We start from the raw sequence: 20,222 nt of genomic DNA on the forward strand, positions 1-20,222 counted from the left end.
ATTATTCTTCTTCCGGGTTTGCGGTGTTTACAGATCCCAGCGTGCTCGCGGGGCGTGTGTGGGCATGTGAGGACACTCCTCCTCACCAATCAGTGCACAGGGGAGTGTCTGCTCACGCCCCCAGCCCCACTCGGCACGGTTTGGCTCTCTTCAGCCCCACTCCAAAACGGTGCGAGTTTTAGGGGCTAAGCAGGGCTGAAGTGAGCCGAGTCGTGCTGTTTTTTGGTAGTCGAAACGCGAGCCGTGTCGGGCTGAAGTGAGCTGAAGCGAGCTGAAGTGAGCTGAAAAAGGGTAGTGGAAAAGGGCCATTGGAGACTTCTTTTTGCATCAAACAGTCTGCTCTTGAGCTAAATTTGTTGGGCTGGCCAGTCCTGGACAAAATTGGCAGTTGTTTGAAATCTACACCACTTGTTGATGATTTTCCTTACAGCAGAATGATTTTATTTCTAAAAAAAAAATTGATCTTTTTAAATCCCTTGCCAGATTCATAGGCATCCACAACCTTTTTTCTGAGGTCCTTTGAGAGCTCTTTAGATCTTGGCATAATGACACCACACACTTCAATAACAAAGAGAACACCAGACTGTAGATGACCCTAGATGGTTTAAATAAGATGGGTTCCACCCAGTGCTTTAAGTGGAAAAAAACAAGTGCCAGTGCTCCCGATATTCACCTGTTGGCATATGAGTTGGGTGGCTACATATCTTACACCTAAGCTTTTTGTCTTTACAAATAAGCCAGTCGTTCTGTGAGCAAAAATACTGTACTTGATCCTTTGACCAACAGTCTGGCCATTCATGTTGAAGGAGGTTATTGTTAACGTCGCAGTTGGCTGGAGTATCGCTAGCAATAGGCGTTGCTATAGCAACAGACTCCTCGCTGTTAGCAGATGCGCTAGTGTTAGCTTGCCGCTCCCCACCTGCATTTTCTGCCTTGGTAGAATTTGACTGTCGAAGAGCTGTGTCATCATCCAGCTCCGTTTCGGCTCTCATTCTCTTTGTGCCCTTTTGTAGCCATGCCAACATTACTGCCCTGTTTTTGTTTCTTTGTTTTTCCCGTTTGTTGTTTCCGACTTCTCCGTGAACAAGCGAGTGAGTGTTATGTAGTCGAGAGAGGCGAGCGTCGCGTAGTGCAACCTGGGTAATGTAGATTAAATGTCCTAATGAATCGCCAAGAGATACTCTGATATGGAGAGGACAGGAAAGGGTACTCTGAGCTTGTGAGAAGTCCCGGTACATCGTAAAAAGTCCCAGTACGCCAGGGGTTAAAACCTAGAAGTGGCGGTACTGCATACCAGTGCATACCGGCCCACTTAAAGCACTGGTTCCACCTGCACCTCCACCTGTAGGAGGTTCTCATCAATGGCACCTAATCTGGAACCCCTGAGTCTAATTTTATGGATGGACTTGAAAGTGTGATAAATGTAAGGGTGTATTTACTTTTTCCAGGGCGTCCTTACTTTATATGTTGTTTCTTGGAGTATATCACTTTTATCTGTAGGCATTGCACCAAAGAGACGGAAATGTTTGCTTGTTTAAATATGTTGAAAAAATTTACAGTTTCTATGGGATGTGCTTATGTTTTCACATGACTGTATTTTAAAATGTACAGAAGCTTTGTACATTATTCATCTCATCTCATTATCTCTAGCCGCTTTATCCTGTTCTACAGGGTCGCAGGCAAGCTGGAGCCTATCCCAGCTGACTACGGGCGAAAGGCGGGGTACACCCTGGACAAGTCGCCAGGCCATCACAGGGCTGACACATAGACACAGACAACCATTCACACTCACATTCACACCTACGGTCAATTTAGAGTCACCAGTTAACCTAACCTGCATGTCTTTGGACTGTGGAGGAAACCGGAGCACTCGGAGGAAACCCACGCGGACACGGGGAGAACATGCAAACTCCACACAGAAAGGCCCTCGCCGGCCACGGGGCTCGAACCCGGACCTTCTTGCTGTGAGGCGACAGCACTAACCACTACACCACCGTGCCGCCCTTTGTACATTATTATTATTATTATTATTATTATGTACTCCTGTATCTGAATCCCTCCTTCCCTCATCCCCGTCTTCCTCGTGATCTTTTGGCAAGCTGGCATGCATTGAGTGGAGTAGTCCAGTTTTTGCCACGAGCATGCTGTTAGCGCCATGGAAACCAATTTTGGCCAGTAACCTTGGCTACCATTGATGGATTCTGAGGCGAATGTTTGACCTCTGAGTCGGGGGTGCGGGGGAAAGCGAGGCAGATCTGTCTCTCTACCCGTTAGCATCAACAATGAGACACTGATTAGCATTAGAATCAGAACCGAGTTTTACATAAGTCTGGTTGACTTAAGAGGAACTCCCATAATGCACTGCACCCATTTAAACATGATCGTACATATTGTCTTATTGTCTTAGCTTATTTATGATTTAATACTCGTCTTTTTCAGGTGTACAACGATTTGAAAGGTTCAGCAACGGGTTTAGTATTCCAGCTAATTTGTAGGCAGCTTATGATACCACACGGATTCATTCAAGCTAATTTTTTTATTTTAAAATGGGTTCCTGGCTTCGGAAATGGGAAGAGAACACTGCCAGGGTGTTGATTTTGCTTGTGCAAAGACCCAGGAGTGTCCTGGCTTCTTGGCAAAGTCCTGAAAACTTTATGGCAGATTTTATGGCAATCCTAAACAGAAATTGGTTGGTCATAAAAAAGGCGGGACTTAAAATCGGTCAAATAATGTTAGGTAAAGTTAATGCATGAAGATACATTTGATCATTTGAAAAAGGTGTGTGTGTGTGTGTGTGTGTGTGTGTGGTTTTGGTAGTAAGCTGACTTAGTGAGAGGCTTTATATAATACTCATCACACTAGAGACCACAGCTTAGGCAGGCTTCACTACATCTAACACACACACACACACACACACACACACACACACACACACACACACACACACACACACACACACACCCCGAGCCAAAGACATGTATGAAAGTGACAGTTACAGAAGAAAGATGATGAGGCACTAATGCACATGTCATGTAAATCAGGGAGCTTGTCTCTCACACACACACACACACACACACACACACACACACACACACACACACACACCAGAGACCCTGTATGCCAGAAAGAAATATCTCAATGTTGTTTTTTTCCAGTCGGTACACTTGACCTTGACCTTTGACCCCTGTAAAATTGACTGTTACCTTGGTGTTGTGTGTCACCATTCTACAATTTCATTTTCAATCCCCTTTTCTAACCACTTCTCTCTCTTAATCACTCTTTGTGTCTCCCTCTGTCTATCTCGATCACTCTTATTCTCCTGATCGCAATCTTCTCTCTCTCTCTCTCTCTCTCTCTCTCTCTCTCTCTCTAAGAGAAATGGTGTAATGTGATTCCTTAGACAGTAAAGGATCCGTGGCTTCGTCTCTGCATGAGCAGCAGATAAGAATCAGACCAGACACATCTCTCTCTCTCTCTCTCTCTCTCTCTCTCTAATGTGTGTGTGTGTGTGTGTGTGTGTGTGTGTGTGTGTGTGTGTGTGTGTGTGTTTTATAGTGCAAGATGTCTCTGTGAATAACAGTAAAGTGCAGTGAGAAGTCAAGACACGAAACCCGGCGAGCTGTTTTAGTTTAGTCCAGGATGCTAACTGAGAGAGAGAGAGAGAGAGAGAGAGAGGTGTCATAGATGGGAGCAGAAAGAGCAACACTGATAGTCGCATGTGACATCACAAAACAGTGCGCAGTTGTGTGCCAATGCTCACTTCCGCACACACACACACACACACACACACACACACACACACACAGGTTGTTCTGGTGCTATAATGGGTCTTGGCAGGATGGGGCTTGCTTTCCAGGCTCCGCCCATCCTTGCTTCCCTCTTTCTGCCTCGTTTCTTCTCTCTCTCTCTTTCTCTCTCCTGTCCCTGTGTTATGCAGTGTACAGATGGCCTTGTTTATCTGAATCAGCATGTGAGGTAGAGGATGAGGGAAGGCGCGAGAGGAAGAGAGAGATAGAGAGAGTGCAGTGATGGAGAAAGGCAGGATATTCTAAGAGGAAGAAAAAGAAAGACAGAGAGAGACTGTGGGTAGGGAAGTGCGGAGATTTCTCCAATTTCCTTAATATGCTTAGTAATTAATCTGCACATCTCCTGCCTAATCTATACATCGCCCAATTAATCTGCACATCTCACAATTAATGTCTGTCTCCCAATTAATCTGTACCTCTCTTGTCTCCTAATTAATCTGTACATTTCATGATTATTCTATATGTATTCTAATTCATCTATACATCTCCTGATTAATCTGTACATCTCACAATTAATCTGTACGTCTTCTGCCTAATCTATACGTCTCCCAAATAATCTATATAGCTCCTGATTAATCTATACGTCTCCCGATTAAGCTGTACATCTCACAATTAATCTGTACATCTCCTGATTCATCCATATGCCAAGATGTATCTGGAGTATATCTCCAGACTATTACGTGTACTTTTTAATTATTTTATCTCCTGATTAATCAACGCACCAGCTAATTCTTTTGAACCTGTATGCTTCCTGATTAATCTGTACTTTCAATTAATACATCTTCTGCCATTCCGATATGTCTCCCAAACATTAATCTCCGGACACTTCTGGATTAACCAGCCTTCTAATTTGCATGCCGTACTTTTGATCTATACATTTCCTCGTCTGATTAATCTGTACGTCCACAGTTACGATATGTGTGTCTGTCTGCTAATAGAGTTCTGTGTCTTTTAATTCATCCATAAGTGACGTAATCAATCTTCCTTTCGATTCCTCAAGGTCCGTGTCAAAAGCCAAATGCTAACGAGAATTGCTACTGAATTATTACTGAGCATCAATAAAGTCAACAAAAGTGTCAACTGTAATATCGGTGTTATAATTGCTCTATTAGAATTTTAAAGCTGTGCTAAGCACATTTTAAAAATTTACACGTAGCAATTTATGGCACCGTTAATGAGAAGCATAAAGCAATGAAGATAGGTCTCGGTTGGGTCTCAGAAAGAGTGTTTCTGGCTCATGTGTATCTCCTGCTCAACAAGGGCAGAAATGTCCTGGACCATCCATTCTGACCAAACCCCGCCCACTCGCGGATGTAATTATGCATTTTGGAGCATTTAACAATTCCCAGGGTGCCAACGCTGTCTCCTGAAGCCGCGGGATGTTGTCTTTGCTAATCGCTATCCCATAATTCTGTGTGTCTGCAGGTTGTGAGAGGTGAATAGGAGACTCGCAGCATTTGTGCCATCGAGGCTGCTGAAGCACACGTGCCAACCATCACAATGCCAACCCTGCTGCTGCTGCTGCTCGCCTCCTTACTGCTTCTCACACACGCCGAGAGTGAGTCCTTCCATCCGTCTCTTCACCTCTCTATCCGTCACAGCGCCCACACACACACACACACACTCAGAGTTCATGAGTTCTCCATTCAGTTCTTTTCATTCCGTTTGCAGATGACATAGCGATGTGGGCGTGCCCATATAACACCATATCTGGAAGTCAGCTCACATAAACTAGCTTGACTAAAGAGTATTACAAAACTACTTTTGAGACGCCAGTGACCACTCAGACACCACAGCTGGCTCTCCGGTGTCATCTTGTCAGCCAGAGTGCACGATCATCCTTCCGTCCTTTCCTTCTGAAAGACGGCTAGCGAACATCAGTTAGCTCACATTTAGAGAACAGCGAAGTTAGCACTCTTCATTGATAATACTTGAGCAGAAGCTCAGAGTGTTCGCGGTCATGCGATTAGAGGAGGGAAAAACAGGATCTTGAGGGTTAATCCTTCATGAGAACACTGAGGGAATGTCAGTGTTGGACAGGAAATGACATCACAGCTCTGGTGTTGAACATCTCAGTAGTGTAAGTTGTACATTTCAGTGTTCAGGCATCACCGAGCCGCTGAGCTCTCGCCGACAAACACGTCCCAGCTGTCTTCATTACTTTACGTACAAAGCTTTTGAAACTTTTATTATCCATCCATCCATCCATCTCTCTCTCTCTCTCTCTCTCTCTCTCTCTCATTGCATCGTCATTCTGTTTTCTGAAAGAGACCGGTGTAGCAGGCGTGAACTGAACATGATGAACAGATCATTGAAGTTTAAGGCTGTCACCTTTTCACTGATATTCGTTATTGCTCTTCTCCTTCTTGTGTCTTTGTTTCTCACTCACTCAGTCTCTAGTTCTCTCTCCATCCACCTCGTCCTTCTGTTCGGTCTCTCTCTCTCTCTCTCTCTCTCTCTCTCTCTCTTTCTCTCGCACCAGCTGTTCATCTCTACAAAGATTGTTGGCAGCTGTTCGAGGTTAATTATTTTGAGGCCAAAACAAAGTAACAGTGCATATGTGTGTGTGTGTGTGTGTGTGTTTTGGCTACGAGGACTTCCACTCACGGTCACCAGATCCCAGCCAGACATGCTGTCATAGTTTCAGCCTTCAGCAGTTGCCAGTCGAAGGCTTCTGTTTAGCGAGCATGTGTCCGTGTCCCATTTCTTTATCAAACACTGGACACGGCAAGCAGAAACAAGGGAACAAGGAGGATGGAGCGTGTCAAAATTGGTAGGCTGGAATGGATCAATAAAGATTCTCGCACCTCCGCCTACATGTTTTCGCAAAACACCTGCTGCTCTAGATGTACAATATACAACACCAGCCAAGCGAAATACAACACAATGGAATACGATTTGGCGCCCATAATTCACACACACACACAAATCTCTGTAGAGAAATGACTATTCTCTAACCATATCTTCACACTAGCTTTTATTTATTTATTTATTTTTGGCCCTTCTGACTTTGTCTCTTGGGGGCGTGGCCTGTTCAGTTAAGAAATTGTAGGATCTAAAGCAGGGGTCATCAAACTACGGCCCGCGGGCCGACTCCAGCCCGCCACCCCCCTTTGACCGGCCCCCCAGCCCCTCTGCCCCCCACCACTTGAACCGGCCCTATGAGGCAATCCCCAAAAGTGGTCATGGCCTATTTTTTTAAACTGCTTTTTGGCAAATAATAACATGTCTGCATCTTGTATTTTGTTGATTTTATCAATTAAAATTGATATTTAATTATAAAATGAACTATTCATATTTTCCGAATTTTCGTCATATGCTCGCGATCAGGGCGGCACGGTGGTGTAGTGGTTAGTGCTGTCGCCTCACAGCAAGAAGGCCCGGGCTCGAGCCCCGTGGCCGGCGAGGGCCTTTCTGTGTGGAGTTTGCATGTTCTCCCCGTGTCCGCGTGGGTTTCCTCTGGGTGCTCCGGTTTCCCCCACAGTCCAAAGACATGCAGGTTAGGTTAACTGGTGACTCTAAATTGACCGTAGGTGTGAATGTCAGTGTGAATGGTTGTCTGTGTCTATGTGTCAGCCCTGTGATGACCTGGCAACTTGTCCAGGGTGTACCCCGCCTTTCGCCCGTAGTCAGCTGGGAGCTTGCCTGTGACCCTGTAGAACAGGATAAAGCGGCTAGAGATAATGAGATGAGATGAGATGCTCGCGATTAAGCAGTGACAGGCAGCACATGCGCAGAGAACTGTCAGTGTTCAGGACAGCAAAATTGCTAGCGGTCAGTGAAAAGCTGAGAGAGTGCAGAGTTTTTAAAGAACAGTGGACCACCGATTATTTTTTCGTTCGGTGTAAGGACCGTGCAGTTTGTCTTATATGTAAAGAAAGTGTGTCGGTTTTCAAAGAATATAATCTGCGTCGTCACTACGAAACCCGCCACAAAGAGTATGCTAGTTTGCGAGGGCAAACAAGAGCAGACAGGATTCGGAGGATGAAATGCGGACTGGCTGCACAACAGAATGTATTCCTTCGCCAAACCCAGATCAACCAGGCTGCTGTCCGAGCTAGCTATAAGGTAGCTCACCTACTAGCTACCCATGGAAAGCCGTTTACTGATGGGGACTTTGTTAAAGTATGCATGCTTGCTGTGGCCGAGGAGGTGTGTCCCGACAAGAAGGATGCGCTCAACGCGGTGAGTCTCTCCGCACCTACTATGACCAGGCGAACCAAAGATTTGGGGGACAACGTGTATGACCAGCTGAATGAGAAAGCGTCAGAATTCGAGTTTTTTGCTTTGGCCATGGATGAGAGCAATGACGTGCAGGACACAGCACAACTGCTGTGATCTATTGATCTATTGCTCATATTATTATAATTTCACTGTTTTTTTAAATGTATTTATTTTATAGGCCTATTTATTTGACCTTTATTAAGTGCTGCACACAATTATTATTAATATTATTAATATCAACAGGCCTACCTACAATTTATAATTTTTCACTCACCTTTGCCAGTGTCAATCACCTCAACTAGGCAGATGTTTCTTACCTTGACAGCTTTGATGTTATTTTTATTAGAAAATAAATAAATGGAATATCTGTGGTATTACAAATTAAAGCAAAGTGTGAAGACTCGATTACTACTTTTGCAAACCACGAGTAAAGATAAACAAATATGTGCCAGGAATCAAGTGTTGATATAGTAGTGGGGGTATAGTAGTGGGTATAGTAGTGGGGATATAGTAGTGGGGATATAGTAGTGTGGGTAGAGTAGTGGGTATAGTAGTGGGGATATAGTAGTGGGGATATAGTAGTGTGGGTATAGTAGTGGGGATATAGTAGTGGGGATATAGTAGTGTGGGTATAGTAGTGGGGATATAGTAGTGGGGATATAGTAGTGGGGATATAGTAGTGTGGATATAGTAGTGGGGATATAGTAGTGGGGATATAGTAGTGGGGATATAGTAGTGGGGATATAGTAGTGGGGATATAGTAGTGTGGGTATAGTAGTGGGGATATAGTAGTGGGGATATAGTAGTGGGGATATAGTAGTGGGGATATAGTAGTGTGGATATAGTAGTGGGGATATAGTAGTGGGGATATAGTAGTGGGGATATAGTAGTGGGGATATAGTAGTGTGGGTAGAGTAGTGGGGATATAGTAGTGGGGGTATAGTAGTGGGGATATAGTAGTGTGGGTAGAGTAGTGGGGATATAGTAGTGGGGATATAGTAGTGGGGATATAGTAGTGTGGGTAGAGTAGTGGGTATAGTAGTGGGGATATAGTAGTGGGGATATAGTAGTGTGGGTATAGTAGTGGGGATATAGTAGTGTGGGTATAGTAGTGGGGATATAGTAGTGGGGGTATAGTAGTGGGGGTATAGTAGTGGGGGTATAGTAGTGGGGGATATAGTAGTGGGGATATAGTAGTGGGGGTATAGTAGTGGGGGTATAGTAGTGGGGTATAGTAGTGGGGTATAGTAGTGGGGGTATAGTAGTGGGGATATAGTAGTGTGGATATAGTAGTATAGTAGTGGGGATATAATAGTGTGGCTATAGTAGTGGGGATATAGTAGTGGGGATATAGTAGTGTGGCTATAGTAGTGGGGTATAGTAGTGGGGATATAGTAGTGGGGATATAGTAGTGGGGATATAGTAGTGTGGCTATTGTAGTGTGGCTATAGTAGTGGGGGTATAGTAGTGGGGATATAGTAGTGGGGGTATAGTAGTGGGGATATAGTAGTGGGGGTATAGTAGTGGGGATATAGTAGTGGGGATATAGTAGTGGGGATATAGTCATGGGGATATAGTCGTGGGGATATAGTAGTGGGGATATAGTAGTGGGGATATAGTAGTGGGGATATAGTCGTGGGGATATAGTCGTGGGGATATAGTAGTGGGGATATAGTAGTGGGGATATAGTCATGGGGATATAGTAGTGGGGATATAGTAGTGGGGGATATAGTAGCGGGAATAGAGTAGTGGGGATATAGTAGTGGGGATATAGTAGTGTGGCTATAGTAGTGTGGCTATTGTAGTGTGGCTATAGTAGTGGGGGTATAGTAGTGGGGATATAGTAGTGGGGGTATAGTAGTGTGGATATAGTAGTGGGGGTATAGTAGTGGGGATATAGTAGTGGGGATATAGTCATGGGGATATAGTCGTGGGGATATAGTAGTGGGGATATAGTAGTGGGGATATAGTCATGGGGATATAGTAGTGGGGATATAGTAGTGGGGGATATAGTAGCGGGAATAGAGTAGTGGGGATATAGTAGTGGGGATGGCTGTGCCAGGCTAGTAATCTCTACTACACAATGAGGCCTGCTGGTGGTCATATTTGTCTGGGTCATACAATTCTATGTTATATAGCTGACCCGACCCCGGCCCCCCATCACAGTCAGGAACGACAATGTGGCCCCCAAAGAAAAAAGTTTGGTGACCCCTGATCTAAAGTGTCTCTACAGATGATACGCTTGCTTGGGAACATTACTGTTTTTTATCAGTTAAATATAAATGTTAAATATGAAAGATTCCTGTGTTTATAAATATAGCTACCATCAGCTATAGATGTCGGTGACATTCACCTCGTATTGTTTTTCCAAGAATAAACCCTCAAGGAGCTCATTTTTGTTTGTCATTCAACTTGAACCGCCCACACGAATCAAACGTGTCCGGATATACATAAAGAGCTGCCTATCAACCAGTCAACCATGAACCTTCAACATCTTCCCTTTAATCTGTCTGTATTTTCGTGTGCTACTTGACATCGTTGACTGCGTATCTTTGTTTCCTGCCTATGTCACAGCAACATTTCCTGATTGTGCTTTGTTTTCATCGGCGAAAAAACAAAGTTTGATTTCTGGTTTCCGTCTCCGAAGCCACTAATTAAAGAGCCATGTGTTTGTTTTTGACAGACAGCTCACACAGAATGGAATGCAGGATCCAATTGTCCTTGCTTTATTTAGATTTACATCATGGAGTGTTTCAAATTAGATAGTGATGGATGACTCAGCAATGAAGGTGCAAAACTAGTATGGTATGGGACTGAAATTCAAGGACCACTGTTGCACTGTAGTGGAGCGTACATTGTTTGTTTGCACTGTTTGTTTGTTTTTTTTAAACGCTCATACCTTTCCAGCAGACGTCTGAGCTGAAAACGTGACAATATTTGAGCAGCTCAAACATTAATGGCTTCCCTGCTGAGCCTGTTGAACCTCAAATGCCAGGTTTAGTGATGTTGCTGTTAGAGAAATGTGTGTACAGGAACAGAAAACAAGTCTGTATCGAATTGCTTGTGTAACACACGTGCATTTTTATTTTTTATTTGCTTTAGCACTGATGCTGACGTATCACGAAACAATCATAAGGAAGTTTAAGGGGTTATTAATAATACTGCCGTTGGTTGGTATAAGATGATATATAAATCTTCAGGTGGCACAGTGGTGTAGTGGTTAGCGCTGTCGCCTCACAGCAAGAAGGTCCGGGTTCGAGCCCAGTGGCTGACGGGGGCCTTTCTGTGTGGAGTTTGCATGTTCTCCCCGTGTCTGCGTGGGTTTCCTCCGGGTGCTCCGGTTTCCCTCACAGTCCAAAGACATGCAGGTTAGGTTAACATGAAGCAGCTGTGGCCTGAGGTTGGGCTGAAGTGCCCTTGAGCAAGTGCCCCGGGTGCTGTAGCATAGCTGCCCACTGCTCTGGGTGTGTGTGTGTGTGTGTGTACTGATTGCTCACTTGTGTGTTCATGTGTGTGTTCACTGCTTCAGATGGGTTAAATGCAGAGGAGAAATTTCACTGTGTGTTTAAGTCTGTGCTTGTGTCCGTGTGACAAATAAAGGCTTCTTCTTTTTATTCGAAATCTGAAATAAAGGGCAGCACGGTGGTGTAGTGGTTAGCGCTGTCACCTCACAGCAAGAAGGTCCGGGTTCGAGCCCCGTGGCCGGCGAGGGCCTTTCTGTGCGGAGTTTGCATGTTCTCCCCGTGTCCGCGTGGGTTTCCTCCGGGTGCTCCGGTTTCCCCCACAGTCCAAAGACATGCAGGTTAGGTTAACTGGTGACTCTAAATTGACCGTAGGTGTGAATGTGAGTGTGAATGGTTGTCTGTGTCTAATGCCGCTTTTCCACTACAAACGCGGCTGAGCCGTGCCGTGCCGAGTCGAGCTGAGTCGAGCTGAGCGGGGCTGTTGGAGTTGCATTTCGACTACAACCGCGCTGAACCGTGCTGGCTGGAAGTGGGTGGACACATTGGGCGGAGTTAGCGAAAGTGGGTGGACGTCATGTGATGCCGTTAAGCAGCGCAAACAGTGACATCAGTGACAGTGGCGGAACAAGTCAGAGCCGGGCCGGGGGCGGGGCAAATGACCGGGCCCTTTATTAAAGCTTATCATAACATCATTTTAGGCTACAAAATGTCCGCAACTGCGGTGTTTACCAATTTCAACACTACCGGGTGCAACTATGTTATTTAGTACATCAAGTCCTTCAAACGAACATGTAACTCAGAAACAAAAAACATTAGGATACTGTACATGGCTCATAATAAAACATCAATAGCCTATACTGCGCACATTATTTGAAGGGCATACGAATGAGCGCTCAGAGGTTGCAACGCTGACAGGAAGAGTCAGAAATAAAAGGAGGGCGGTGCAAACCTCACTGAATGCACTGTGTTTACCAATTTCAGCACTCCGGGGTGCAACTATGTTAGTTTGTACATTAAGTCCTTCAAACGAACATGTAACTCAGAAACAAAAAAACATTAGGTGACATACTGTACATGGCTCATAATAAAACATCAATAGCCTACTGCGCGCATTATTTGAAGGGCATACGACGAGCCTTGCGCTCCGCGAACTCGTCCACGATGCTCTGTATGTCACTGATTCAGTGAGCTTTTAAGCGGTAGTCTCACGACCCGAATAGTAAACAATAAACATGGAGGACATGGAGTCGTTAGTGTTGCTGGTCTCGGTGCTGTGGCTTGTTGTCACCGACAACGCGGACAGATACTGGCAAGAGCGTATAGATGAGGCGAGGCGCATAAGGCTTCAGAAATTCTCGTAATTCATAATTATTCTCCTTCCGGGTTTGCGGTGTTTACAGATCCCAGCGCGCTCGCGGGGCGTGTGTGGGCATGTGAGGACACGCCTCCTCACCAATCAGTGCACAGGGGAGTGTCTGCTCACGCCCCCAACCTCAGTCGGCACGGTTTGGCTCGCTTCAGCCCCACTCCAAAACGGTGCGAGTTTTAGGGGCTAAGCAGGGCTGAAGCGAGCTGAATCGTGCTGGTTTTTGGTAGTCGAAACGCGAGCCGTGTCGGGCTGAAGTGAGCTGAAGCGAGCTGAAGTGAGCTGAAAAAGGGTAGTGGAAAAGGGCCATATGTGTCAGCCCTGTGATGACCTGGCGACTTGTCCAGGGTGTACCCCGCCTTTCACCCGTAGTCAGCTGGGATAGGCTCCAGCTTGCCTGCGACCCTGTAGAACAGGATAAAGCGGCTACAGATAATGAGATGAGATCTGAAATAAACCATTAGACCAATAATCTATCGTGTGTATGGAAGAGATATTGAAAAAAACCCCAAAAAACCCAAACATGCATGATATGAATCAGAATCATAAAAATTGGTTGTTATGACTGCACAGAAAAGCAGAAAAGGCACCAATAGACAAGTAATAATCAAAATGTATCAAGCTAATATAAAAGCTGAGCATAATAAAGACAGTAAAATAAATAAGGCATACAACCCCATTTCCAGAAAAGTTGGGATATTTTCCAAAATGTGATAAAAACAAAATTATGTGATTCGTTAATTCGTCTGAACGTTTATTTAACTGACAAAAGTACAAAGAAAAGATTTTCAACAGTTTTACTTCCTTAATTGTATGCAAGTTTTAAGTTTTACTTACTTGATTGACTAACTTAATTGTATTTTGTAAATATAAACGAAACAGCAAACTATTCAGTCTGTTGTAGATTAAATTACAAATATTTCTGTATGTTGATTGATCGAAAGCAAATATTTGTATATACAGTACAGCTCATTTAAAAGTAAAGAAGTTCTACTTAACCCTGTGAGTAGCCATTCTGATGTGATGTCACTTGCTGAACTCACGGTTGAGGACACCGTCTGAGTTTGACAAGCAGGGATCACAGATCTCTTCAAATGCACGATTTAGATGTCAATTCAAGTGGCAGTTTTTTAGTATTTTTAGAGCATACAGGAATAATTGCACTTCAACAAAACTTCCTAGACATGAAATAAAGTAAGTTACATATACTTTATGAATTTACTTTTAATGGCAAAAGGGGGTGGAGATAATTTCCAGGACAGGACAATGTAAACAAAAGCTGGAAAAAAAAAGCAAGTCATATCCATTTTTAAAAAATGTTATATCTTTATTGCAGGTCTAGAAATTAGTTTAAACTTTACAAACACAGACATTAGAAGCGTGTGCGTCCGATTGCATCATGATTGGCGGTGGTGTTAGGTAAATATCTTGTCGACAGCGGTTCGAAGAAAGAGTAAAAAGTGGAAAGTTTACTTAAAACCTTGATGCATTCTGTAGTAAAAGAGTTCAGGTGCTAAACTGGCCTGCCTGCAGTCCAGATCTGTCTCCCACTGAAAACATCTGGTGCATTATGAAGCACAAAATAAGACAAAGGAAACCCCGAACTGTTGAGCAGCTGAAACTGTCCATCAGACAAGAATGGGACATTTCACTTTCAGTACTACAGCAATTCGTCTCCTCAGTTCCCAAATGTAGAAGTGATGCAACACGGTGGTAAACATGCCCCTGTCCCAACATTTTTGAAACGTGCCGCAAGCACTAAATTCAAAATGAACATACTGTATATTTTTCAAAACACAATAAAATTTGATATGTTGTCTTTGTACTATTTTCCATGAATTATAGGGTTTCTATGATTTGCAAATTATCACATTCTGTTTTTATTTATGTTTTGCACAGCATCCCAAATTTTTGGAATTGGGGTTGTACATGCTATAAATCAGTGCTCAGTGCATTGTATGTTCTGTCCATGCTGTAATCTTTATCAGTGATAAAACTCTGCTTGTTCACCGTGCCTCCATCTTCAGATGTTGCATAAGACCACTTAGCGCCACTCTGACATTTTGTAATGGTATTGATATTTCAGCGTAGGTGACTCACAGTGAACCCGTGTTTAATTCATGTCCTCTCTAATGTAAATGATCATTACAATTGGATTCAATTTGCATTCGGCTTTCAGGCAGCTCTGAATTAGCTTCTTTTTTTTTTCCCCTGCAGTTCTGCGTTTAGCTTGCCTGTATGCTAATTTTATTTAAATACAATCCATTTCATCCTTCGCTGAACACATAGAAGGACAGCTGGTACTTTCTCACACTGACGCACACACCAGATTGTATTTTGACTCCATGTTGATTATGATAGCGGTGAGATCGAATACGGAAAGCTAGCATTAAAAAAGTGCATCGACACGTTTATATATTTATAACATATTGTTTCGTGACCTAGTGTGTTCCATGCTTTACCCTGCTACAGCTCCTTACTGTTCACTCATAGACAAGCTACAAAGGTTTCATCGTTAAACATTCGACAATAGAGCAGGCAAAATTTTAGAGTATTGTGTTTTCTTGTTTTAATGTTAACTTAATAAATATCATGTATACACTCACACTTATTTAGCATGACATTCCTGATAATGTCTACTCCAACTCCTGTGTCCCGAGATGGTAAAAATACAGGAGTGATATCTTTTTGAGTTTAGTGGATAAAGAAAGCACATTAGCTGCTGCCGTAGGCACTCCGAGCTCCGATCGCGGTGTGTAATTACCTCGCTGATGTTCTGCTTCTGCGGAAACAATAGAGGTGTAATTAAGAGTCCTGCTATCAGGAAGATCTGAAAGAAAGACATAGACAGAAAGAGAGACTGACTTTTGATATATAATTCTCACATTTATATTCAGGGTTTGCTTTCTGCAATCCATGAAATATATAGTTTAAAATGACAAACAGATAGATAGATAGATAGATAGATAGATAGATAGATAGATAGATAGATAGATAGATAGATAGAGTGGAGCTTGAAAGTTTGTGAACCCTTTAGAAATTTCTATATTTCTGCATAAGTATGACCTAAAACATCATCAGATTTTCACACAAGTCCTAAAAGTAGATAAAGAGAACCCAGTTAAACAAATGAGACAAAAATATTATACTTGGTCATTTATTTATTGAGGAAAATGATCCAATATTCCATATCTGTGAGTGGCAAAAGTATGTGAACCTTTGCTTTCAGTATCTGGTGTGACCCCCTTGTGCAGCAATAACTGCAACTAAACGTTTGCGGTAACTGTTGATCAGTCCTGCACACCGGCTTGGAGGAATTTTAGCCCATTCCTCCGTACAGAACAGCTTCAACTCTGGGATGTTGGTGGGTTTCCTCACATGAACTGCTCGCTTCAGGTCCTTCCACAACATTTCGATTGGATTAAGGTCAGGACTTTGACTTGGCCATTCCAAAACATTAACTTTATTCCTCTTTAACCATTCTTTGGTAGAATGACTTGTGTGCTTAGGGTCGTTGTCTTGCTGCATGACCCACCTTCTCTTGAGATTCAGTTCATGGACAGATGTCCTGACATTTTCCTTTAGAATTCGCTGGTATAATTCAGAATTCATTGTTCCATCAATGACGGCAAGCCGTCCTGGCCCAGATGCAGCAAAACAGGCCCAAACCATGATACTACCACCACCATGTTTCACAGATGGGATAAGATTCTTATGATGGAATGCAGTGTTTTCCTTTCTCCAAACATAACGCTTCTCACTGAAACCAAAAAGTTCTATTTTGGTCTCATCTGTCCACAAAACATTTTTCCAATAGCCTTCTGGCTTGTCCACATGATCTTTAGCAAACTGGAGATGAGCAGCAATGTTCTTTTTGGAGAGCAGTGGCTTTCTTCTTGCAACTCTGCCATGCACACCATTGTTGTTCAGTGTTCTCCTGATGGTGGACTCATGAACATTAACATTAGCCAATGTGAGAGAGGCCTTCAGTTGCTTAGTAGTTACCCTGGGGTCCTTTGTGACCTCGCCGACTATTACACGCCTTGCTCTTGCAGTGATCTTTGTTGGTCGACCACTCCTGGGGAGGGTAACAATGGTCTTGAATTTCCTCCATTTGTACACAGTCTGTCTGACTGTGGATTGGTGGAGTCCAAACTCTTTAGAGATGGTTTTGTAACCTTTTCCAGCCTGATGAGCATCAACAACGCTTTTTCTGAGGTCCTCAGAAATCTCCTTTGTTCGTGCCATGATACACTTCCACAAACATGTGTTGTGAAGATCAGACTTTGATAGATCCCTGTTCTTTAAATAAAACAGGGTGCCCACTCACACCTGATTTCAATCAATGGGATGACAAACACCTGACTCTAATTTCACCTTCAAATTAACTGCTAATCCTAGAGGTTCACATACTTTTGCCACTCACAGATATGTAATATTGGATCATTTTTCTCAATAAATAAATGACCAAGCATAATATTTTTGTCTCATTTGTTTAACTGGGTTCTCTTTATCTACGTTTAGGACTTGTGTGAAAATCTGATGATGTTTTAGGTCATATTTATGCAGAAATATAGAAATTTCTAAAGGGTTCACAAACTTTCAAGCACCACTGTATGTATTCCCTCAAATAGAGATATATTTATTCACTCATCAGACAGTTTTATGCAAACAGAACTAAACCACGCATCAGTGGTTCAGAGGTTCTTGTGTTTATATATTTCTTGTCACTTCCTTTCAGAGGTACATTACATGCAGTCTAGACAGCTACAAAACAAATAAAGTTCAATTAAAGAGGCTGTCATTTGGTACTATTACAGGTAAAGTCAATGTGAACCAAGAGGTCATGTCACATGAAAAATAGGTTTTAGTTTTCTTTTTTAAATATTCATATTTATTATTTCTTCGGCCTGGCCTTCATGAAAAGAAGAAAAAAAACCTGTCTCCTCAACACAATTAGTCCAACTTCCAGTTATCTTCCTCATCACTATATATACTCACTACATCGTGTATACCACAATGGTGCTGTAGAATCTACCTCATCTACCTATTTCACTTGAATGAACAATAACGCACTCATCTCATCTCATTATCTCTAGCCGCTTTATCCTTCTACAGGGTCGCAGGCAAGCTGGAGCCTATCCCAGCTGACTACGGGCGAAAGGCGGGGTACACCCTGGACAAGTCGCCAGGTCATCACAGGGCTGACACATAGACACAGACAACCATTCACACTCACATTCACACCTACGGTCAATTTAGAGTCACCAGTTAACCTAACCTGCATGTCTTTGGACTGTGGGGGAAACCGGAGCACCCAGAGGAAACCCACGCGGACACGGGGAGAACATGCAAACTCCGCACAGAAAGGCCCTCGCCGGCCACGGGGCTCGAACCCGGACCTTCTTGCTATGAGGCGACAGCGCTAACCACTACACCACCGTGCCGCCCCAATAACGCACTGTTTGTGCTTATTTACCCCCACAGAAAAACCGTACCTGTTAGAAGTCAGTTCCATCTTGCATCTCTTCCCGGTTATTTGCTTTGAATTACAGCTAATCAGCAAATTGGTGCATGATTTAAAAAGGAAAGTATTCCATCAACTTTACTCAGCCTTGATTCAGAAGCGTCCAAGATCAAGTGGCACAAAAGTGATCTAGACTAAATGGTGAAGAAATGTACAAAGCTATGATGAAAAATTGAATAATATTTAAAGAGTCAAATTTGTCCTGAGCATCTGTAGTTAAACGAGTAAAAGCAAAAAAGCGAGGGCGGTCTAAGAGCAGATGTGGGAAAGGCTGAAATTGTCGAGTGATCTTGACCTTTCTTTCGGTGCATTCAAAATCGAGCTAATTAGGGAGACTCTTTCGAGCAGAACATGCTGAGATGTGATGGTGGAGTGGAGACTGAGTTATTCTGTGTGTGTGTGTGTGTGTGTGTGTGAGAGAGAGAGAGAGAGAGAGTGAGTACAAGTCACAATGGATTATAATTGCTTTGGCAACATTGTGTTTCAGGTGCAATGTCAATAAAGCACGGTAAGCCTGAAACTGGTGGAAGGAGAGAAAGAGGTGTCAACATACAGAGAGAGAGAGAGAGAGAGAGAGAGAGAGAGAATTACACAGAAAGAGAAGATGGCAGATTCACACAGTCCCTCACGCCTGCGAGACCAGCACAGTACCAGATGTTTAGTCTGGCCAGCTTACCATTGGCGCACACACACAAAACACACATGCGCATGCTTGGCGTAGCACTGCAGCATATGGCAAAGCAGATCACAGCTAATGTGCCAGCTATGTCGAAGGTGGTTGTGTAATGATGACTTTCGTGTCTCTGGTCTGTAAAATCATTATTATAGTCAACATTGTCCATTCCTCATGCATAATTATGGAATGGCATGTGGGTGTCCCTTCAAGATATGTCCAACTCATGCTCAGTTGGAGATGTAATGTAGAACCTACATACAGTCAGAGGTCCAAATGTACTGTAGGTTCTGCTTTCAGCCTGAAGTAATCAGCATGGAGTCCTACAGACGAGTGACAAACGAAAGCAAAATCCATCCTACGCTATACACGCACCAACTGTTTGCAACTTTACAACCCTTCTAAGCACTTGTCCTTCTCCTAATCTCTTCTTAATCTCTTATATGAGCTTCTCCAGGGAGGCATTAACATCTCTATGCAAATGAACAGTCCGCTCCGCACGCCTGCTCATGAATATTCATGCCGGATAGTCCATGTAGCTAATTTGTGTCGAACAGAGAGATCGCACGAGTCAGAGTCATTTGGGCTAATCGAGTCCTTTGGCTACTGTAAGCATTTAAACCCACATGCTTTCTTCTCCTTAATGGCATCAGCAAGGAGGAAGAAGAAGGATGGATAAAGAAACAAGTTTTCCTTCTCTAGTGACAGTAATTTCACACTTGCTGATCTGCTGCCTCTCATTATGTACTGCGATTTAATTGGCCGAGCTTTACGAACCAATCAAGCGTGAGCATTCAGGAATGGAGAGACTGCAGTTTTGCCATTAGTTCCCATTGGGGAGTAGCAACAGCAATCAGTTTTGGATTGCAAACACCCATAAACACAAAGGAGAAAAATACAGACTGGGGGAAACAAAAAAAAGATTTATCTAGTATTTGGATCTAGACCTGGAGAACTTTCCATCATAAATTTTGACATTATAAATAAAAAAAAGAAGGTCAGATCTAAGGAAAGTAGGTTTTGCTGTGGGAAAAATAAAAATCATCAGACCATAAAATACAGCATGGTACAGTAATTGTCTTGACCATACACATCAGCAGTCTCCATTATGCTGTCTGATGCTGTTTCTATCAAATACAGTGAATGGTCAACTGATTCATGC

At 43.3% G+C, this 20,222-nt stretch overlaps 1 protein-coding gene across 4 annotated transcripts in view; it reads left to right on the top strand.

The window, feature by feature from the left end:
• Positions 1 to 20,222, top strand: part of LOC132883430 (receptor-type tyrosine-protein phosphatase delta-like) — a 282,219-nt gene that overhangs the window by 51,749 nt on the left and 210,248 nt on the right. For all 4 annotated transcript variants that reach the window (XM_060917065.1, XM_060917067.1, XM_060917066.1 and 1 more), the window contains exon 2: positions 5,232 to 5,364. In XM_060917065.1, coding sequence (XP_060773048.1) covers positions 5,307 to 5,364 — 58 coding nt within the window. In that variant the 5' untranslated portion in view covers positions 5,232 to 5,306. The remainder of the gene's footprint in view (positions 1 to 5,231; positions 5,365 to 20,222) is intronic.

The sequence above is a fragment of the Neoarius graeffei genome, chromosome 3 (genome assembly GCF_027579695.1).
Source record: "Neoarius graeffei isolate fNeoGra1 chromosome 3, fNeoGra1.pri, whole genome shotgun sequence".
In the NCBI taxonomy this organism is placed as follows: Eukaryota; Metazoa; Chordata; class Actinopteri; order Siluriformes; family Ariidae; genus Neoarius; species Neoarius graeffei.